This window comes from Lipotes vexillifer, unplaced genomic scaffold, assembly GCF_000442215.2.
Source record: "Lipotes vexillifer unplaced genomic scaffold, Lipotes_vexillifer_v1.1 scaffold818, whole genome shotgun sequence".
NCBI lineage: Eukaryota > Metazoa > Chordata > Mammalia > Artiodactyla > Lipotidae > Lipotes > Lipotes vexillifer.
Window position 1 is genome coordinate 663,763 of NW_006771890.1, and position 22,749 is coordinate 686,511.

Genomic DNA, 22,749 nt, shown 5'->3' on the forward strand with positions numbered 1-22,749 from the left:
GAAAGAGTGAGAAGCTTTAGGCTTCTGGGGCGTGGAGGGAAGTGCTAGAAGAGACCCGTGAGAGTGCAAGAAAGCCTGTCCCGTGGAGAACAGGGGAGCGAGGGTCCTAGAGGCCCAGGACATGTGTGAGCGAGGCTATCCCAAGAGGACGCTGGCAAGCTCCAGGCTCACTTGGCAAGGGTCCCCGTGGTTCCTGGCCCCGTGGCTGGCAGGGGTCTCTCGGGGGCTGCTCCCTCCTGTGCTGTTCCACTCTCCAGGGCGCTCTGCCAGGAGGTGACTTGGAGCCAGTTCTCATGGGCCAACTGCTGGCCTCCTGGCCACCCTCCTGAGGGGTGGGCAGCAGCTTCCCAGTACTGCTCGTGTCTTGCTCTCCTTGCCGAGCTGTGGGGGAATGTAAGGGAAACCCCCTTGGTGCTGGGAGTAAAATCAGCCAGCCTGTGGGTATTTCCTCTTTACAGCAGTTCCGTCAGGTCAGAGGTAAGTTGGTCTTAGAGGTGCAGTTGCCCAACAGCTCATTTATAGATTCGGTAACTAAGCCCCAGGAGGAAAGGGGGCTTGTCCCTGTACCACCAATGACAGAGACCAAGCTTCTCTGACATCTGTCCTAGAGGCTTTGGGCTCAGTAGCCTCCATCGCTCAAGGAAGTTAGTCTGAGATTTTGCTGTGCCTGTTAGTAGTGAACATAATTTGGAGGCTGCCTATTTGGACCCACACAGAGACTCATTCAGACCCCTGAGCGTGCGTACCCATGCACGTATGCGTGCGTGTATTTGTGTGTTGATTTCCCTCTGAATTCACAAGCCAGGCAGATATAGTTGAGAATTACGTCGTCCTTCAGAGAGAAGGTAGATAGAGGAATGTTTACCTGTTGGTGAAGATGGTGTTGTGCTAGCCTGAGAAACAGCGTGTTTCCCTGGTTTATTTTGTGTGGCATTACCCATGATGGCGTCCAGGCCCTACAATTAGATCCTAAAGAGAAATAGTGTGACCCGCTATTCACAGAGAGTGCTCCTAGCGGGGGGCCGAGCCCAGGCTGCCTGGGTGGCCCTGGCAACTCTCACTTGCAGTCCAGGGTGTGCTGGGCTCCTGGCTGGCTGGCACCATCCCCTCGCCGACAGCAGCACCTCTGGGCCCCTTCTCAGCGCGCACACACTCAAAGCCTGAGGGTCTGCCCTGGAGCTCTCCCCAGAGATCCCAGTACCTGGAATCAACTGCAAAGCATAGGCCCTGAGCTACCCCAGATTTTCCGCAGGCAGATTGCAGGGCAAGTCAGCATCCTGGCACAGGCGACAGGCTTGTTCTAGTGCCTGGGTTCAGCTGGAGTCGTTGAAAAGTGTTTTCAAATTCATATTTTAAAAATGAAAACTTTCTCAACAAAGCTCTAAAGTTTCCTGAAACGTGTAAAGGAAAAGGACTAATAGCCTCTCTGCATGCAGATGGCCCCGGCTTCTTCTGGCGCCTGTAGGTCTGAGGGGGTCTCTCTGTTGCAGCCCTAATTAGGCCTAGCCGCTGGTCAGCAGTGAATGCTGACTCCCTGCTCAAGGCGACAGAGAGGTCACCCTGAATGGGGCAGATCTGATGCTGCGGCAGCCGGTTAGGGAGAGGGGCACATGTTCTGATAACTCGTCCTTGGGTTTACTTACTTGGGCTTTTATAATTCTTTCTGTTTGCATTTTTATGAAGTCCCAGTAGTCCCCGTGCCACCTGGATGTTTGTACTCCCCGCATTTGCTGGGCTGATCTCCTGGAAGTGGTCTGGCTAATTAGGACCAGACACCAAGGCTGGTGGGTAACACGCTTGCTTGGTTTTTGGAACTTTTTGATTTATGGAGTTTTAAGTATGTACCCCTACACATACCAACATGTACCAATACTGAAACGTACACCAGTATATTTAAGGATGTACCAAAGCCCCACGGGTGGTGTGGCACAGTGGCAGGGACTCAGGAGAGCTTTCTCCTCACACGTCTGGGCTGCGTGTCCCAAGGCAAGTGGGTCAGTTCTCTCATCTGTGAAATCACAGCGTTTGTTCATGTCATCTCAGAAGCCCCTTCCAGTTCTAACAGTCTGTGATTCTCCCCTCTTGATTTTTTAAAACGTAGATGGGATCCTATTGGGGCTAAGTGAAGTGAAATCCATATCAATTTATGAACGTTAAAAAAATGAATGCCTGGTGCAAGTGAAGGGTGAAATGTTTTAATGTACAAACAAGCTCCTTGGTTATGCCCACTGAGCCCTGTGTCTTCTATATGTCTGGCAAAGGAAACACTCCTTTGGCTGCAGGGAGAGGCTGGAGTGGACGGGAAGGGTGCCAGGGCCCCGGCCAGAGCCTGGCTCCTCGGCTTGGGGGGAGGGACTGGATCCAGATCCATTTCCAGGACCAAATGAGGTCACCACGTTCTAGAGCGGTCACTGCTCTCTTCCCCCACCTGCCCCTTCTTGTCCTCCTCCTGAGCCCTAGGGACGTGATTCTGGAACAGATTTATTTATTAGGGACCTATGGCTCTGTAGGTGTCAAACAGTGATGCCAGAAAAGTTGCTTTCCATGCAACAGGCTAAATTAGAAATAACTCAGTTTAAGACAGAAAAGATACAAACCACGGGTGTTGGCCGAGGCTGGTTCAGAAGCGCGGAAGGCTGTTCAAAAGAGAATCCTCTGTGCAGTAGTAGAAGTGGGCAGGGCGAAGTGACACTGGATTTGGACCATCTAGGGAGTGTCGCCTTGCTTCCAGGGAGCTCCAGGAAAGCTTTTCTCAGATGATGGATTCATCATTTATGGGCCTCACTGATGGCCCGACACTGCAGACCGACTCTGTATCTCACCTCTTACAGTTCTGCCAACAGCCCTGTGAGGTTCAGTACTCCCCAGTTCACAGATGAGAAAATGAAGCCTTGGAGATGTTCGGTCACAAGTGTGGGGTTAAACTTAGACCCGGCCAACCTGAGAGCCCGCCTTAACCACTGTCCCATCCCACCTGAAGGATGGAGCCCGCTTGGCAAGCAGGAGGATTCTCTCCCCCAGTGCAGCCTCAAGTTTCTGCTTGGGGAGTTCAGTTTTATTTCTTATCTCCCCACCCCCAGCCCTAGTCCAGGGAGCAGCTTATACATTTCATTCACTAGTAGTTGGCATAGAGCCAGGAATGCAAAATGATGTCCCGCCCCCCCCCTGCCCCCCTTCCCATAGGCAGGGTGGTGTAATTTATCTGTTTGGATCAGATCATTTGAGAAACAAGCTTTAGGAATGAAATGCAGCAACTCTATTGATGTCATCATGGGACATGTGGTTCCAGAGAGCAAAAAGCCACAAAGCTCTAGCCCGTTCAGGAGAAGTTTGCTCTTTCGGAAATAGTGACCGAAGTTACAGTGTGATTAATAGTGGTTAATATTAGAACCATGAAGTGGTAAACTGTTAGAGATGGAAGTGACCCTCAGGAGTCTAGAGATAGTGTCCCCACTTTACAGGCAGGACACTGAAGCCTGAAGAGAGGTGGGACTGCCCAGGGCAGAGCCAGGACCTAACTGAGGCCGAGGGCCCTCACCCAGCCACCCCACCCCCGCCCCATGCTGCTGTCAACTTCTGACCTCTCAGTGGTAGCACTAAGCACCGAGAAAAACATTCCACAAAGACGACTCATTGCTCATATCTGTAAGGGTCTCCCACCATGATTTTCTCTGCGCTGTTCCTGAAGATAAGGGTGACCCTGTAGGAGGAACCTCTGACAATGAACTTGGCTGACTCTTAAGATTTTTTACTCTTTCTGCTGAAGTCAGAGCATGGAACAGTAATGGAGAAGTGAATTGCCTGAGCAGCCTCCTGTGTATGTGTGTTTCTATCTCTTGATAGATAGAAACCTTTTTGTTGTTAAAAGTTTTCCTGTGATTGGATTGTGGGCTTTATTTTCTTGCGGGCGGGCGGTGTTTTTCTCTGTTTTTTTGCATGGAATGGTGAGAGAGTGAGTCAAAGTTTGTAGCCGGTTTCTTTCGACCTAACTAAGGAAGAAAAAGGTTATTCTGTGAGAATACCAGCTGTGTTATATGGGTCTGTAATGAGCATTTTGTCTTCACTTTTGAAACCTTTGCCTAAACGTGCCTGGAGGTAGCTATTGAGCCCCACCCCTCGCGAGCAGGCTCAGTTCCCTGGGTGCTCACAGAAGGGAAGGGATCTTCGGTGCCTCAGAAAAGATGCTTCTCAGCTCTCTGGGCCCTTCGAGTCAGGTCTGCGTCCATCCTTGCCGTTCACACCCTGTCTCCCCGCTGAGCAGGGTCCGCAGGCGTGCACCGCACAGACAGAGCTCGCTGGTCCCGCACCTTCACCCTGCGTGCCTGAGCTGGTCTCAGACTCCGCCCCACAGCACTCCAGGCACCACTGCCGGGTTTTACAGCTGAAACCAAGGCGTCCTTCCTAAGAGGAAGCATATGGGCAGAGCTTGCAGGGGGAAAGGCTTTCCTGTTGGCACCGTTGGGTCTATAAAAACCATAAGGTCACTGCAGTTCAAAGTTAGGCATCAAGGACTAGAAGAAGAGCATGGGTTCGGGTGATTCTCCCCTGTTTCAACCTTTGACCACCTCTCCTAACCCCAGAGCAGAGTTAGTGGTTACCGCACTTGCTCAGACCCCTGCGGTAGCTCTTGTCACAGTAGATTGAAGTCCACCGGGGGGCTGCCTCTCCCACGGGCCCTCCAGGGCAGGTGCAGGGCCCAGTCCCTCTCTGCGTCCCGCATCTCCTTTGCTGCCTGGTCTCCAGCACACGTCCGTGATGTTTCTAGGGTTGAATCAAGTGGAGGAGGAAAAACACCCGTGTGCCAGATGGTGGCTCTGGGTGGGTCCCCGGGCCTCCTGACACTAGCGGGTGCATTTCAGCATTTCTTCCACTTGCGCTCAGGATCGTGCTATGGGGGAGGGAGATGTGCCCAGAGACCCTGGTAGCACTGGGGCCACAGGCAGCTTTGCCTTCTGGTCGCTGGTGGGGAGAAAGCCTTCTCCCCATAAGACTATTTCCTGGTGCTCTAGTGCCGGTGTCTGTGGTCAGCACCTCTGCATCTTGGCTTCCCAAGCTGGGCAGAAGAACATCGGATAGAGTAACGGAACATGAGTCAAATTCTTAATTTTTTAAAAAGCTTTTATGCTTGGTACCTTCATGCACCCCTCCCTCTGTAATACCTCCTCTCCTTCAGTATACTTAAAATAAGAATTTGTTGGGGAAATATTAGGTTTGTTCACAGACTTTCTAGAGTGCTTCTTGTTGGGACAAGAAAAGATGTAGCTGAACTGAGATGTTTTGATGGCCTCTCAGCGCAAACCTGGAAATCAGAAGGGTAAGCTGGCGCCAGGCACAGCGGCAGCATTCGGTTTGGTCCCCAGGCTTCTTCTCTTGGGAAGTTGGACAGACAGGATCTCTTCCTGTCGGGGGACTTTGTGGGAAGTCCTCAGCAGATCACGGGAACGAGGGCTCCCCGCTGTGGAGGCGCCTGGCTTCTTGGCATTTCCTTTTGCCAGTCAAGCCCCTGAGGACCCTTCATCACCCTCCTCGCCCTCTTGCCAGATCCCCCAAGGGTCAGCCCGGAGGCAGAGGTCACATCTGTCCCGTCCCCGGGCGCACGGTGCATCCGTGCGGCACCACTTCTAGCGTTTCTTCTCCCCACAGCCAGCATGCCCGCCAGTGAGACGGAGTCTGTGAACACGGAGAACGTGAGTGGGGAAGGCGAGAACCAAGGCTGCTGTGGGAGCCTCTGGTGAGTGGGGCGGGAGGCGGGGGTGCCCTGAACTCTCAGCTCCTCCTGGCTTCTTAGAGAAGCAGATATGAGGAAGACACCCAGATTTCAGGGGAGCCCTGGAGCCATGGCCTCAGGTGCAAGAGGGGTGGGCGGGCTCACCCTGGACCCCTTGGTCCCCCCCCCCAGCCCAGATCCCCCCGACCCCCGGCATTTCACCTGCCTCTTCCCTCCGAGCGGTCCGTCCCACTGAGGTGGAGCCTGCCGCGGGCTGAGCCAGGTAACCCAGCATTTCCCCTGTGTCTACTAGGTGCTGGTGCAGAAGAAGAGGCGCCACCAAGGCCGGGCCCTCTGGGTGTCGGCGGTGGGGGTAAAAGGCCTGCTTCTCTGAGCCTGGTGCTGGCGTCAGTGCTTTGAAGGGCTTGTGTGGCCGAACAGAATGTGCTGCGTGTTTAAGTTCCCTTCACTCACGGGGTCTCCCAACCTCACGTATAGTGGCTGGATAACAAGGCCCTGCCCTCCTCGGCTCACACACTTTGTCTGGAGCCCTGTGCCACCCTCTCCTAACCGTGGAGGATGCCGTCACTTTAACACCCACTGGCTTTTCTCTAGACGAGCTGGGCTGCAGCAGCGGGTGCACCAGCAGCGTGCAGCGTGCAGAGCATCGCCTGCTTTGCGGGGGGGAGGCCCGTGCGGTTTTGTTTGCTTTCTGCTGGTGTCCTTTGGGTCTTATGTCTGCTGAGTACAGGTGTCGTTTTTAAGAGAATCTGATCTCCTTGGCAGAGGTTCATCAAAATGATGTGTTAGGAGCAGGAAACTCAACAGTTTATGAAGCAGATTTGCCTTCTGTCTCTTGCTCTGCCCTCCTACAATAGCATGAAGCAGGCAGGGAATGGGTCTGTCTTGCCATTTTGCGGATGAGCACACTGAAGCTCCAGAAGGTGCGCTGCCTGCCCAAAGCTCTCGCAGTGAGCGAAGAGCAGAGCTAGGGCTCCGAGCCCAGGGCTCCTTTTGCTGTAGCAGCAGCAGCATATGTGCTGCTGTTGAGATGTGAGGCTGAGCTGTGGGCAGGACGGGGCCTGCTGGCTGCAGTGTGAGGGATCTGGGTGAGGGGAGAGGAGCCCTGGCATCACCACCTGCGCCAGGGCCGCTCAGGCAGCTAAGGGTCTTCTCTTGCTTGGCCCCCTGCTCGGCGCTCACCCCAGCTGGCCCGCTGCGGGAGCCGGGGGTGCTGGATCCAGGCTTCCGTGCATGGCTTTTATGATATCTCTGCTGAAATGTGGGGGGAGCGTATCCTCAAGACTTCCTAACAGGAATCATATTCTTTTTGTCTTTCTTTCAGTCAAGCCATCTCAAAGTCCAAGCTCAGGTCAGTATCTTCTTTCTGTCCTTTTTCTGAAGCCCGTGTGGGTTCTTTGTGTTCAGGCTTCCCGAATTTTACGTAGAGCTGCTCTAGACTGTGTGCATCACTCTGTGGGCGCTAACGTTCATGCAGAAGATAAATCTCCCAGTAAACAGTAAGTACCTGCCTTGGAGGACAGTGTAGTAGGTGCCAAAGATCCGCCCCCTCCAAAACAGACAGACCAATAAGATGCAGCAATGAGCAACGTCGTGCCTACTAATCAACCCTTTCCATCCCCTCCCAGCGTCCTTTCTCTAAGAGAGATACTTCCTGTCACTTCTCTGCTTAAAGCTTTTCCATGGCAGGAAGTTCAGGAGGTCTTCTGAGTTGCTCGTAATGTTCTCTTTCTCACTCTGGGGGCAGGTTACACAGTCTGTTGGTAAAAACTCGTTGAACTGTATACCAGTGGTTTGATACTCTTCCATATAAGTATTATTTTTCAGTTAGAAATAGTGTTTTACCACTATATACTTAACTTGAAATGGAATAGAACTACATGTAAAACTTAAAACTTAAAACTGTAAATATTCTAGGGCTTCCCTGGTGGTGCAGTGGTTGAGAGTCCGCCTGCCGATGCAGGGGACAGGGGTTCGTGCCCCGGTCCGGGAAGATCCCACATGCCGCGGAGCGGCTGGGCCCGTGAGCCATGGCCGCTGGGCCTGCGTGTCCGGAGCCTGTGCTCCGCAACGGGAGAGGCCACAACAGTGAGAGGCCCGCGTACCGCAAAAGACAAACAAACAAACAAAAAACTGTAAATATTCTAGAAGAAAGCACAGGAGAAAATCTTAGTGACCCTGGCTTAGGCAAAAGTTTCTTGGGTACGACACCCAAAGCACTGGCCATAACAGGAAAAACTGATAAATTGGACTTCATCAAAATTAAAACTACTGCTCTTTGAAAGAAAAAGATCAGCTGTAGACTGGAAGAGAAAATATTTGCAAAAGATAATTGATAAAGGACTAGTACCCAGTATATATAAAGAGTAATGTCGGTAATAGGAAAACAACCCAATAAAAAGCAGACAATAGATTTTTAATAGGCATGTAGCCAAAGAAGAGATACAGATGGCAAATAAGCACATGAAATGACCATTGGTCATTAGGAAAATGAGAATTGAAGTCACAGTGAGACACCATGACACATCTATAGAATGGATCCAATTAAAAAATCTGGCAATCCCACGTTTGACAAGGATGCAGATCAATGAAAATTCTTATACATTGCTACATGTCAAATGACATAGCCATTTTAAAAGCAAGTTGGCAGTTTCTTATAAAGTCAAACATATATTTACCATATGACCCAGCAATCCCACTTCTAAGGTATTTGTGTAAGAGAAATGAAGATAGGTATCTACACAGAAAAAATTTTGTCATGGATGTTTATATTCATAAGCATTATATATGTATAATTTATAAGTATAACCTTTACATGTTTATTTAAAATTGCCAAAAGCTGTAAATAACTCAAATGTCCATCACATGGTAGATAGAGGGTAGACAGATTATAATGCATCCATATGATGGACTAAAACTCAGCAACAAGAGAGGAGAAAACTACTGAGAGATCAACAACACGAATGAATCACAAATGAATTTTTACTAAGTGAAGGAAGCCAGTCTTTAAAAGCTATATATTGTATGATTCTGTTCACAGGATTCCGGATGAAGGCAAATAATAGAGAAAGAGAACGGATCAGTAGCTTCTGGGGCTGGGGTGAGCAGAGTGGAGTAACTACAAAGTGCCATGAAGGAACTTTATTGAGTGATGGAAATATTCTACATCTAGATTGTGGTTACAAACTGTAGAACTAAATAGAGTAAATTTTACCATATGTAAATTAGATCTCAGTAAACCTGACTTAAAAAAAAAAGGGGACTTCCCTGGCGGTCCAGCGGTTAAGACTCCGCACTCCCAATGCAGGGGACACAGGTTCGGTCCCTGGTCAGGGAACTAAGATCCCGCATGCTGTGGGGCGCGGCCAAAAAAAAAAGAAAGAAAAACAATTAAAAGCCCTTTCATGGACTTCCTGTTGCCAGAGGGCATTTAAATTCCTTCATAATTTGGCCCCCAGCTCACCAAAACATGGCCTCATGTCTTGACACCCTTCCCAGACTCTGCACTTGGTTATTCTGGACTCTGCTTTCAAGCCATCAAATGTACCACACACTCAGGTTCTTCCCATCCAAGTCTCTTTCGGGGAGCTGAGTGGAGTGCCCTGCCCTCTCCCCCTGGCTAACTCTTACTCAGCTATCGAGAGCCAGCCCAGACCTCAGCTTTTTGAAGAAGCCTTCCCCGACTCTTCCAAAGATCCCTTGCAGCTCCCTTCTCTTTGCTCCGGTACCCAGTACTCTGGGTGTAACACTTGGTGTGGATTTATAATTACCTGCCACAGCCCGGTACACTATTCAAGGACAGGGGCCACGGACCATGCCTTCATGTCCACGTGCCTAGTGCAGGGTCTGTGGGGATGAGACAGTCCCCAAGATTTGGGAGACATCTGTGACTTGTCACCGCAGCGTGAATAGCCCCACCAAGGCTGGATCTCGTTCAGGCCACCTTGCTTATGTGTACTGAATTATGCCTCACAGGAGAAACCCCGTCTTGTGGGGACAGTATTTAGTGTCCTCAGTGGACTTCTATGCTGGTTATCATGTTTCCAGCTGCCATTACCATCAGAAAGCACATAGCAGGAGCAGTAACCAGATGCACCTTGCTTGTTCCAGGTCTTGCCAAAGAGCTGGCACAACTCTTTCTTTGGCCCCCGGTTTACAGTGTTCTTAGCAGATCGGTGCAGCTGAGTCGGCCAGGGCTACAGCCCTGGACACAGCCTGGAGATTGTTCTGACTCAAGCACCTAAAGGAGGCGCCCACCACCCGCCGTCACTGAGCACAGGCTGGACAGAGCTGACCCTGCCACTCGGCCTGCCCTTCCCTGGGACCCCCTTCACCAAGCCATCCTGTGGCAGGGCACGTTTCCTACAGGGAGACGGGCTAAGGGAAAGAATACTTTCTCTAATTACGCACTGCAACTGCGAACTGGTAGGGGACATGCTACTTGTCTTTTTGGCTCAGCTCATTCTATTTGTATGGAAACATGATTCAATATTAGCTTTTCTCCTGAAGGTATATTTTGAGCATCCCTAGTTAGAAAGGGCACCTGATGACTCAGGAGTACTCAACGTCGACAGCTCTCTCTCCGGCTCCAGAGGAACCTCCAGATTTAAGAAAGGACTGAAAGTTTCCCTAAAAGGAAAACTCGGGTTTGGGAGCACTTCGCTGCCTGGTAAATTCCATATGATGATTGAGGTGCTGCGAGAGATGTGTATGATAAGCTGGTCTCTCTGCCCTGAGAGCTCGGACAGATCCACGTGCCTCGAGGTGGGCACGTGAACTGCATATGTGTACGAACTCATGATTCTGTGGATATCTGGATTTCCTAACTGGTTTGAGGACTGCATATGACAGATTAGGGAGTTATCTAAAGCCATAGGAAGGAAACTGATAGCATGATCGAGTCAAGACTGTGCTTTTAAACATTGTATTTTAAAAGCAATTTGTCTTACGAGGTCTGGTCATTTCTATGCCATTTGTTCTCGTCTTTCCTCCCTGCCCCCTGCCCCCAGCTGGGACCTCCAGAGTGCAGTTACTCCTCAGTGATGTTGATCAGGTGCTGCATCTGTCATCCAGGGAGTGACGTTTGCTTCTCTTTCAGCCGACGCTGGCGCCGCTGGAACCGCTTCAGTCGCAGAAGGTGTAGGGCTGCTGTGAAGTCGGTCACGTTTTACTGGCTGGTTATTGTCCTGGTGTTTCTCAACACCTTAACCATTTCCTCTGAGCACTACAACCAGCCTGACTGGTTGACACAGATTCAAGGTATAAGCAGAAGCCGTTCTCTTTCTGTTCCGAATAGGGGATCCCTGAGGCTGTCTGACTGCAGTCTAGTCTTTTCTGATGGACACAGGGTAGCATCCAGGACCATTTCCAGTGAGCAGTAGCTTGGAAGGCGGCAGAACCAAGCACAGGGCGCACCTGGAGAGGGGGTGCGGTCTGTGCCATGTGGTGCGTGAAGCACTTTGAAGCTGGTAACTCCAGAGCAGCTCGTTGTCTTAACCCTGTGGCAACCTGGGATCAAGGAATCAGGCAGCTGGAAGGGACCTCATAATCCCTTCTCCCCGGCTCCACTGGAAGCTTTATTTTGCTCTGTAGTTTTCTTGGCAAGCGGTGGCTGTTCACCTACCTCGAATGCCCCAGCAGGATGGTACGGGAGCTCATCCCATTCTGAGTTCGACAGTTTTGAGCCATTGTGAAGCCCTGCCTGACATCAACTCAAACCTGTTTCTGTCTGACCCTCCAGCCTGCTGGGTGGCATTTTCTGAAGTGACCCTGATAGGCACCTGCTTCTTAGATCACGGCGCTGTAAGGAAGATCCGACAGATTTTTTTTTGTTACTGACTGAAACAAACAAACAAAAACCACGTGATGACCTAAATGCAGAATTGTAGGCTTTCAGGGCTCGAAAGTATCAGAGATTATGTGGTAAGCTGCCCCTCCCCACTTTACAGTGAAACTGAGGCCCAGAGAAACCAAGGAACTTCTCCAAGGGGCACACGTCTGGGTAGTAGCCAGAAGCAGGACCAGAAGCCTGACAGACAAGCAGACCATAAAGCGTTCATGCCGCATTTCTGTAACTGGGGCAAGAGCAAAGACAAGGGCAGAGGTTCTTAGGGCTCTTCTGGCAGTGGCTGGTGAGAGGGAGGTGGGGAGGGAGAGGTCAGAGCCACTCCCATGATGAGATCCCGAGCACATGTGCCCCTTTGTCTTTCTAGATATCGCTAACAAAGTCCTCTTGGCTCTGTTCACCTGCGAGATGCTTGTAAAGATGTACAGCTTGGGTCTCCAGGCATATTTCGTCTCTCTTTTCAATCGGTTTGATTGCTTCGTGGTGTGTGGAGGAATTACTGAAACGATCTTGGTGGAACTGGAAATCATGTCTCCTCTGGGCATCTCTGTGTTTCGCTGTGTTCGGCTCTTGAGAATTTTCAAAGTGACCAGGTGAGGACGTGCGCATCTCACTGCAGGTGTTTTCTGAACGTGGGTGGTGGTCAGCCCTGTCCCCGCCTGGGGGAGCTTCTGCTCCATCCCGGGTGGCGCTCTGGGCTCACCCCCTTGTCTTGACTTGCAGGCACTGGACCTCCCTGAGCAACTTGGTGGCATCCTTGTTAAACTCCATGAAGTCCATCGCTTCGCTGCTGCTTCTGCTTTTTCTCTTCATCATCATCTTTTCCTTGCTGGGGATGCAGCTGTTCGGCGGCAAGTTTAATTTTGACGAAACGCAAACCAAGCGGAGCACCTTTGATAATTTCCCTCAAGCGCTTCTAACGGTGTTCCAGGTGGGTCCCCCGCCATCCTTTCCCTGGGCTGCACCTTAGGGGATGCCTTCTCATCTGTCCACGAATCAATAAGACAAAACACTCCATTGTTATTGTATTAGTAACCTCTGCCCTAATAACACTCTGATTAATTTTGTGCCATTTAAGTCATTTGTTTTGCATCTCACTCCAGATCTCTGTGCTGTGATTTCACGTTATTGTGAGACCACTAGTTGTATTACGAAATAATCAACCAAAAATTTGTGTTTGATTGTATGAGGTTTCTGAGGTTCCTGTGACATAGGCTCTAAAATCCTCTTCCTGTCCTTTGCTAATTTTTGACGGCAGGCAAGTTTTGTAATCCTGGTTATAATGGATTTATGCAGAGAAGTGACTTCTAAAGCCCTAATGCCTTGGTGTATAGTCAGAGGAATCAGGGGGATTAAAGAGTTGTGACAGCTTTCTGGCCCTTTGTTGTCCTCTCTCGTGTGATGTAATGGGGACACACAGACTCAGGATGTCTCTGCTGTTGGGGCCTTTGCAGGCATCGGGCTGAGAAGAGAGCAGCAGTGTCAGAGGTTCACTGGTGGCCCTGCACTCAGAGGCCCAGCCTCTCCACCCCACCTGGCTGTAAGCTGAGCTCCACCCCAAACCCCCACCTTGTGTATTGTGAGCTGAAGCCCTTCCTTAGAGCCTGGCAGGTAGATTTAAAAGACCCATCAGGGGCTTCCCTGGTGGTGCAGTGGTTGAGAGTCCGCCTGCTGATGCGGGGGACGCGGGTTCGTGCCCCGGTCCGGGAGGATCCCACATGCCGTGGAGCGGCTGGGCCCGTGAGCCATGGCCGCTGAGCCTACGCGTCCAGAGCCTGTGCTCCACAACGGAAGAGGCCACAACAGTGAGAGGCCCGCGTACCGCAAAAAAAAAAAAAAAAAAAAAAAAAGGGTGTGTGTCCATTTTTAACTTTGACACTCTTGCCCAGGTATTCTCTTCAAGGCTGTGGTAGTTCATCCTCCGGTGATGCGGTGTGGGGACTGCCCATTGCCTAACTCCCTTTCACCATAGTGAGTGTTCAGACGTTTTGATTACTGCCAGTCTGGTAGATGGAAATGGTATCTCATTGTAGTTTTAATTGATATTACTGTTGTCAGGAGTGATGTTGAATGTCTTCTCATGTGAGCAGGAGCCATTTATAGTTCCTTTTCTGTGAATTGCTTTACCTTGTCAAGCCATTTGCCAAATTTCTATTTGGTTGTACGGCCCGTTTTCTCTGGGTATGTATATACGTGTTTAAATGCACAAAGGTCCTGGAGAGACAAACCAACAGCATGCTCCTGGAGAGGGGACCGAATGGGCCGGGGTGTAGTCAAAGGGTCCACAAGTCTTACATGGAATGCTATTTCATTTTCACCAGAAGAGTTAACTCGTGTATTTATGTGATTAAGCATAACATTTTAAAAACTATAGGATAACAGATGCATTTGTTCAGTGCAAACTGAACTGCGAAAGGCAGGTTACACCAGACACGGGCAGCCCCCAGGAGCTCTGGGAGCACCGTGGGAACGGTGAGTCCACCTGCCCGCTGATCCCAGTTTTGGCTTCTTAGATCCTGACAGGTGAAGACTGGAACGCTGTGATGTACGACGGCATTATGGCGTACGGGGGCCCGTCGTCTTCGGGAATGATCGTCTGCATCTACTTCATCATCCTCTTCATTTGTGGTAACTGTATCCTTCAGCCTTCAGGCTGACCCGGGCCGCCTTGTTGTCCCTGTCGTGTTTGCTGTCTTCCTCTCTGAGTTTCCCCATGGCAATGGTGGTAGCCGTGGTGGTGGGGAGGTGAGTGCCCTCACCGCACTCTTGTGCCCTCCTTCGCTGTTGCTAGGGCAGCACAGGAGAAGCAGAGTCTCAGTTAGGCTTTGAGGAACGAGAGCAGCCACGGGAGGGAGCCTGAGACGGCACGTGGGCTGCACCAGTGGCCACCCACTCGGCATGACGTTCCGTCTCCTGTACAGGTCCCAAGGCGTGGCTTAGGACAAAGCCCTGTTGTTCTCCGTGCCATCACCTTTGAGGGTGTAGGGAGGAAAAATGTCCCTCTGGCTTCCAGGTTCTTTTGGCTGGCTTGTAATCCAATTGAGGTAAGACAGATTAAGAGGAGGAAAACAAATTTAATTTCATACAACATCCCTTGAGCTGTTTTCCCCCTTCATCTTCTCTGGCTTGTTAGTGAATTTTCTTCAGGGTGGAAACCCCAGTGCAAACCTATGGGGACAGTGCTTTGCTGTTCAGTGTATTATATGGAAGTCCCACTTTCAACACAGAGAGATGCTAGGAGTCCCTCACGCAGCTCCAACTGCCCTGCTGCAGGGAACCACCCTGCTCCCCCTGCCCGGAGGGCAGCTCTCCTGCCCGGCTCTCTGCATATGCCTCTTACTGCCTGTGGGTCCTGCTGGTTTGGGGTGGCATTTCTCCATCTTCCCAACTAGATGAGAAGCTTCTTGAGTCAGCGATCTCTTTTTGTATTCGCATGGCTCGTGGCTTACAGCACAGGGTCATGCACACACAGCCCTTGGTCAGTGTTTGTTAAGTGAATGATCAGTATTTTCTTTTTCTGCTTTTCTCGTGATTAATTCTTTAGGCCACAGCCATATACTGGCCCTAATCTGCAGAGAAGTATTCCCTGGCCACTTTCCAGTTAGATATTGTGTTTTCTTTGTAGTACATGTGTCACTCTCTGAAATCCTTAAGTAGTTTATGTTCCGTCCCCCTCAGCTAGAATAGATGCTACTTGGGAGCTTGGACTCCAGTCTGTCCTGTTTCCTCCCATGTCCCCAGCACCCGGAACAGTGCCTGGCACATCAGAGGTGCTTGACAGATGTTTTCAAATAGATTCCACAGCACACCATTGTTTAGGAGGGTCTGGTGGGTAATGCTTCTAAAAACAGATAATGGGTATTTATTTGCTCTTGGAAACCACCTGTTACAAACTTGTAAGATTTTCCTGTGGTTTATTACTCTGTGTTTTCTTTCTACTACCTAAAAGAATCTCGTGTCACTGTAAGACTAGAGAGGCTGTATTTCTTCATTGCAATCATTAGTAGGGATTCTCAGTGCAGTTATTCCCAGCACTAATCGTTTTCTGAGCCACGATTACCCCACGTGTGTCAGAGGAGGGCTCGTGTCGCCCAGCCATCGCCAAGCCCAGGACAAACTGCTTCCCCAGGCTCATTGCCGCTCTGCTAAAAAATGATCCTACTGTAGCAGAGGTGTTTTGAAAGCCTTCATAGAATCCACTCACATTTCTGTCCTCTTTAAAGACTTGAATAGGTCAAGCATGACATCCCCTGGAAGCCCGCTCATTATCAGCGCCTTGTTAGGTTATGTTTGTTGACGTGTTCAGCAACCTGCCTGAGAGTTCAGATTGCGAAGGGCGTGTGGGACCGTGCTGTGCCTCTCCTGTCTTGGGGTCCCTGGGCTCCCGTTGTCTTGCATGCAGGTGGTGGTACGTCAGCTAGAGGGAAGCATCAGTCAGAGAAGGGAGTCGTTTTGACCTATTTATTGCCCTCCGATCCCTGCGCTTCTCCAAAACGTACTTAACTGCTAACAAGTAAGAAACAGGCATCGTCTGATTTGGGAACCTTATTCAGCATATTTTTTTCAGTCATTCAAGGAAACCCCACATAGGACATTATAGTAAGAGCCAAAAACCTGATAACTTGTTCAGTCACCTAACTTTTTACTATTTGCAAAAATAAAATTCAACCACAGTAGTCTAGGATACAGCCACCGGGGGACAATGCCCAGCGCCATCGGGCAATAAGGCAGGCGCGCTGGAGTCAGTCAGTGTTTGTGGAATGAACGAATGAACGAGGTGTTCACAGACTCGGAAGGTCATTTCAAATAAGAAAGGCTCAGGCTGCCTTGTGCGATGGGATCATCATTTGAATAATGTGTAGCCTTTGCAGGGTCTTATTTGGAAAGGACAGCCCAGATAGATATGTTGTGGGTGTGAGTGTTTTAAAAGGAAGAAAACAAAATGCATAGAGCGAAATGCAAAATGCACAAAAACAACGCGCTTATGTTATAGATTGTTTTATGCAATGTGTGTCATAGCCATAGACACCTAGATGTATAGACGCATGTGCACAAGCACATACATGCACACGCATGAAGGGGAATGTTGGCGTTTGTAGGTTTTCAGGGGTTTTGGTGAATCTTAATTTTGGTTTTGGCCAGCTTACCTTCTACAGCTTCTAGTTCTTTTTGAAAAGAAATGGGACTCTGGTCTCCTAGCTTTACCAAGTGAACATAGCACTAGGGGACAGTTACCTGCCACCAGCCTCCTGAACACGGGGGTGTTTCACTGCCATTATTGACCGTGTGTAGCCGCATTTAGAACCGTGTTGCATCCTTAACATTTTCAAATTAGATATTCTACTGAATGTCTTCTTGGCCATCGCTGTAGACAATTTGGCAGATGCTGAAAGTTTGAATACTGCTCAGAAAGAGGAAGCTGAAGAAAAGGAAAGAAAGAAGATTGCCAGGTAACCCCATTTTCACCTGGGCGGTTTGCTGAGGGGTTTGACCCGAGGAGCCATTCGCAGGTGGGGCCTGCCGGGGCACCCGGCTCCACAGCAGCTGCAGCTCCTGTGCTGCTGCTTTGTGGGTATCCTGGCTGGTCCTGTGAGGCCGACCAAAGAGGAGGGACTTGTGGGCAGAACCCAGGCCCTTGGCTCTCATCCCCTCGGAGCTGAGAGTAGGAGTCACACGTCCCCATGCTTAACGAATCACTGCAGTTAATTTTGGCGTCATAAAATAAATGATGCATTCAATGCTGATTAGCTCTTGGATGAGAATTTTAATAAGATGATCTGTGTAATGAATCCAGTGCAGTGAGGTGAACAGGGAGCTCTGGGTGTGGGTTGTGCTCTGTTCTTGCTATTAGGGTTGTTTCCAATTAAATTCTGTCCTTCACTGGGCCACTGTTGATTCAGAATCCTGATTAGCTTTTTTATACCAAGCAGTATGGTTACTCGGTATTTTTTGTTCTCTCCTCTTCTCTGTAGAAAAGAAAGCCTGGAAAATAAAAAGAACAACAAACCAGAAGTCAACCAGATAGCCAACAGTGACAACAAGGTAGATGTTACATTCTCCACTTTGTTTCAAAATGATTCTGTCGATATCACCGTAAATGTACCCTTTACACCATGACAGTGTTGTGTGTGATATTTTGGAGTAGTGAAAGTGTGGCACCCCGTCATAGACACTGGCTTTCCAGGGGTGTCTGAGTGAATTAAGGCGCTTAGCTGGTTGTTAACAGTATTTCACCAGAGAGCTGGTATGATGCATACTGAACTGGTCTGACCGCTTATTTTTTCTCGATTGGAATGATGTGGTCAGACCTGACCTGTGTCAGTATCTTCTCAGTGGGGATTAAAATCAAGGATTGCTGAAAGACGTCTGTCCCCAGAGTGCGGGTGTCTCAGGATCAGGGGGTCTGGGTGCTCAGGGCCCTACTGTGAAACTTCGTGCCCCGTGTCAGCTCTGGATTGTTCATTAATTTGTTCATTTATTCAGTGAGTCAGTAAATACTTTTTGAGTGGTGACCGTGTGTCAGATACTGGGGACCGGGAGCGGCCAAGACCAGCGGGGTCCCTGCATGCGAGGGGCTCTCAGTCTGGCGGGGTGGCAGGAATCCGTACGGCAGTTCTCATTGCAGCCAGTGTTGGGAGAGGAGGAGGCATGGGTGGGGCTGGCTGTCCACGGCTGGGCAGGGGTTACACCAGTTTTTACTCCTCTTCTGCCCTCAGACCTTCTGTTTTCAGCAGAGTCACCATCTGGGGGCACCTGCTGTCCCGACACACTTACATACAGCGCACACTCTGGAGACAATTCCTCTGCCCCTTGCCGAACGGCAGGGCTGAGCCTTTACTCGCCCCTCTCGAGTACATTTAAGCCGGTCTCCGTTCCTCCCAAGACCTCTCTGTCTTCCCAGGTCACCGTCGATGACTACCGAGAAGAGGATGAGGACAAAGACCCCTACCCGCCTTGTGATGTGCCAGGTATGTGGCGGAGGCCAGAGACAGGCTCTCAGCGCGTGAGCCACGCGTCTTTGCTCTCACTCTGATCAGCGGCTGAGTCTGCGGCTGGCTGGCCCAGCCGGGCGCGCGCGGGGCTGCCGGGGCTGCCGAGGCCACGGGTGCAGTCCCCTTGTGGGCCGGTTAGCTCTGCTTTTTCTCGTGGCTGCGGGCGGCTCATGTAACCTAGGCTCCAGGGGATGGGGAGAGAGCGTGTGGGTGGAGCAGGGCAAGCCCGCACAGGGCTGGGACATCTCTCTGGGAGGCCAGTTATCAACAGTCACCTGTTATTTCACCTCCACTGGGGCCTTTACTGGCTGACGTAGGAGGGACCGTGGAATCAGGGAGCCTGGGGGCCTGTGTGTAACTTGAAACCCCACACAGCTTTTCAGGCTGAAGCTGAGCACGGAGGTTGCTGGGGAAGCAGCAAGGTGCTAGGGGGATGGGCAGTGGAAGTCCCACAGCTGCCACCTTCACCTTCCCTCAGAGGCCTCATTCCCACAGCTACGCACGCTCACCAGACGGGCCGCTTCTCAGCCCCTCCCCGCCCCCAAATACTCTCCATTCGGATTTGGAAGGGTTTTGATTAATGTAAGCTGATAGGTGATGTTAACATTTAAGCCAAATATTCATGTGAAATTGAGGACGACCGTGGAAACCCACATGCGGTCTTTGTTTATATCACGCCTAAAAAAAAAGTGTCTCCTTTAAAGTAGGTGAAGAGGAAGAGGAGGAGGAAGAGGATGAACCCGAGGTTCCTGCTGGACCCCGTCCTCGAAGAATGTCTGAGTTGAACATGAAAGAGAAAATCACCCCCATCCCCGAAGGGAGCGCTTTCTTCATTCTTAGCAAGACCAACCCGTAAATACCCCCTTTCTAGTTGCGCGGCTGCCCCGTCTCCCCCAGGACCCTACAGGTTGCTTGAGGGTGGCTGGGGATGGGGTGAGGGAAGATGGCTCTCAGCCCCTTTCTGCGCCTGAGCATCAGGGCCCCCAGGCCCCCTCGGACCCCTGTCCTGCTCCAGCCTTTGCCCTCTGTGCATCTCTTCCTAGCCTTCCTGTGCCTGGACCAGGGGCTTAGGGGTGTGACCGGGTAGGTCCTGGGAGAAGTGCTGTTCCAGATTCTCCTGCCCCCGACCCCCGCGCCGCGGCAGCAGTGGTGCAGTACTGTGTCCTGGTCAGAGCCCACAGCTCTGGTGTGCCGTGAGTCGTCACTTGTGAGGTGTTTTCCATCCGAAGGACCCTTTCTTCACGAGGGGGCCTTCTGTTAAGATGCTGTGGGGGATGAGGATTTTGACCAACTTCTGCAGAGTATCTTCACCCAGAGATCCAGTTTAGTTGATTACTTTTCCCTATTGAGTTTGATGGCGATAAAGTAATAATCGCTCAGTGGTATTGTATAGATGGTAGCTATTCAGTTCAGCTCCCTGATATCCTGCTTAAAATGCATTTCTCTTGTTGAAATGATCAGGTGCTCACCAGGAACATGGTAATTACTCACAAGTACTGTAAGAGGAAGATGTGTATTTACTAGCTGGTTTCTAGGTTTCAAATCATCTGGGAAGGAGTGAAGTGCCAGGGGGAATCGAGGGCTCCTGGAAAGGTTTCTAGAGTTGCAGAAGAATTTCTGGGCTGTCAGCAAAGAACTCCATAAATTCACAGGCTCCAGGGAGACATAGGTGGGAAGCAAGGGGGGCTGCAGTCTTACAGACTTGAAGACTGGATGGTAGTCTTCATCACTCATCACCGTTGACAGTTTGGGTATCTCTTTTAAAAAGTTATTCAGCTGACTCACTGACATCTACAGCTCATTACGTCTGCCTATATTGGAGGAATGGATTGATTTTCCCCCAAAGCTTTGAGCCCTCGTGCCCTCACAGCACGGGAAGGCCTCCCCTAGCCGCTGATGGCTTGCAGGCCCTCCAGGGACCACATCCCAGCATTAGGCAGCCCCCAAAGGGAAGATTTGAAGCAAGGGGTCACCTTCTTATAAAGTGGACTCCAGTTTTTAAAGTGAAAAGAACGTTTCAAAGGAAAACCTACATGTATTCTATAGACAAAAAAAATCTTTAAATTCTAAACTCAAATATTGAGGCTAGGGGAAGTCAGGCACTAACTAGCCCATGGGACGTCAGGGGCATCGGGAAAGGCTCTGATGGCCTGTGGAGCCGTTGTGAGAGCAGGGCTGGGGGTGCTGAGCACACGCGGTAGCATCCTTCTAAGGTTCTTGCGTGACGGTGTAACTTGCGCTTGACTCTCTCAGAAGTAGTTGTTGTGGCTCGACTCCCCCTCCTCGCCGCAAAAAACAGCGCTTGTGACAGAATCTCCACGTAACAGGAGATTCCACCAAGCCTCGCTTACCGTGGTCATGTTTTGATACAGCCCAACTGCTGGGATTGCTTCCGTTCTTTTTGAGCTGTTGGCGTGAGCTCTGACCTCGGTCTCTGTTCCAAGGCAGGGAAAGGGAACAGCTGGGCTTCATGTTATGGTGGGGATATGTCACCCTCAGACCTGGAATGGAAATCTGCCCCTGGTCCCTACTATCTGGGTCACCTTTTTTTTTTTTTTTTTTTTTTTTTGGCCACACTGCTCGACTTGTGGGATTTTAGTTCCCTGACCAGGGATCACACCTGGGCCCTCGGCAGTGAAAGCATAGAGTCCTAACCACTGGACCGCCGGGGAATTCCCATAGCTGGGTCGCCTTAAGAAAGTTCTTTCACAGGCTGAAGCCTCAGCCTCTTCACCTTTAGAAGGACGGTGTCCACACTTTTAAGGACTCAGTGAATGGTCTCTGCGGCGTGTCCATACAGAACACTTGGGGTCTTCCGTCCTGGGGTTTCCAGGGGCTGATGGTCCCGTGGGTCCGTTTGCTGGGTCGGGGCTTGGGCGGCACAGGGACAGCTGTCCTCCACCTGGTTCGTCAACGCGGAGTGGCCCTAGTGTGCTGAGGGCCCGGGCCCTTCTGGAGCTGCGTCCATGCGGCGGCTTTCCCCGCAGGATCCGCGTGGGCTGCCACAAGCTCATCAACCACCACATCTTCACCAACCTTATCCTCGTCTTCATCATGCTGAGCAGCGCTGCCCTCGCCGCCGAGGACCCCATCCGCAGCCACTCCTTCCGGAACACTGTAAGCCCCCAGCGAGGATGGCAGGGCGGGGCTCCCCGGGTTGGTGCTGAGCTCTTGGGCAGAGGCCGAGTCCGCGCAGGGCCTGCCAGGGGCCATGAGGGCAAAAGCTCAAGTGGGCCTCTTGTTCACCTGCAGGCATTTTGTTTCAGGTTTGTCAGTGCCAGAGAGGTTTTGTTTTATGGGCACAAACCTTTATTGAATCATATATTTTATTATTTACCTCGTTTCAAATATTCTGCAGTAACTGAGTATTTTCAGGGGCTTCGCTTCTCTACCTCTCCGTTCCTCGCTGCCAACATTTTGGTCCCTCTTTCCCCCTCCCTGGTCCAATTCACATGCACACCTATTTTGAGATTGCCGCCTGGTGGCAGCATCCAGCAGGAGAGAAAGTAAAATTGATACCAGGTGTGTCACATGCCCGGGAGCTCTTATGTAGGGTTGGCAGGAAGACTTAAACGCGCAAAGCTACTTGGTTCTTTACTGACAAGAAATACAAGTTAGGGAGATGACAGATGTGGACCTGAATTCAGGGTTCAGTGGAGAGAACTCAGTTTTGGTTAGTCTGGGGCAGGAGGTGGCTCTACAAAGAAAACAAGCAGAGGACTTTAGTCTTGTATTTGCAATCAGTTTCGTAATTTAGGGCTGGCTCCCTTCCCCGGCATCGATGTTGGGCAGAGACTGGTACCTAAATCACTTCCTGCCTGAGCAGTTCAGTCTCAGCAGGTCAGCTGTCAGCACTGAGAACAGTCCAGAGGCAAGACAGCTTCAGAGGACGGTAGCCTGTTGACTGCCCGGCCTCAATACCGTAGCGTAGTTTCAGATGATCGCCCAGAAAGCCGCCCAGGGAAGGAGGCTCGCAAGTGTGTGAGGCCGTCAGGGGTCGCTGCCTTGCCTGGTTGGTACCTCTCTCTGTACCAGAGATTTTTAGAGATCTGTGGATTTAGACAAATCACCAGATCAGTGTCCCACGATTTCAGTTGTGACAACCAAGCCCTGTGCTGTCTTTTCATTTCCAGTGCTCTTCGTTTGAAGCCTGGCAAACCCAATCTATCAGATTGCTGAAACTC

General features: G+C 50.8%; 1 protein-coding gene across 3 annotated transcripts in view; it reads left to right on the top strand.

Annotated features, from left to right (window-relative positions):
• The window catches only part of CACNA1D (calcium voltage-gated channel subunit alpha1 D), a 322,182-nt gene that overhangs the window by 226,903 nt on the left and 72,530 nt on the right, over positions 1 to 22,749 (top strand). For 2 of the 3 annotated variants that reach the window (XM_007447228.1, XM_007447229.1), the window contains exons 10-20: positions 5,644 to 5,731; positions 7,053 to 7,079; positions 10,827 to 10,987; positions 11,941 to 12,166; positions 12,297 to 12,504; positions 14,087 to 14,207; positions 16,909 to 17,023; positions 17,546 to 17,615; positions 18,475 to 18,541; positions 19,270 to 19,417; positions 21,553 to 21,682. In XM_007447228.1, coding sequence (XP_007447290.1) covers positions 5,644 to 5,731; positions 7,053 to 7,079; positions 10,827 to 10,987; positions 11,941 to 12,166; positions 12,297 to 12,504; positions 14,087 to 14,207; positions 16,909 to 17,023; positions 17,546 to 17,615; positions 18,475 to 18,541; positions 19,270 to 19,417; positions 21,553 to 21,682 — 1,361 coding nt within the window. Of the gene's footprint in view, positions 1 to 5,643; positions 5,732 to 6,020; positions 6,081 to 7,052; positions 7,080 to 10,826; positions 10,988 to 11,940; positions 12,167 to 12,296; positions 12,505 to 14,086; positions 14,208 to 16,908; positions 17,024 to 17,545; positions 17,616 to 18,474; positions 18,542 to 19,269; positions 19,418 to 21,552; positions 21,683 to 22,749 lie in introns of all 3 variants that reach the window. The other variant, XM_007447227.1, reaches the window with a different exon arrangement.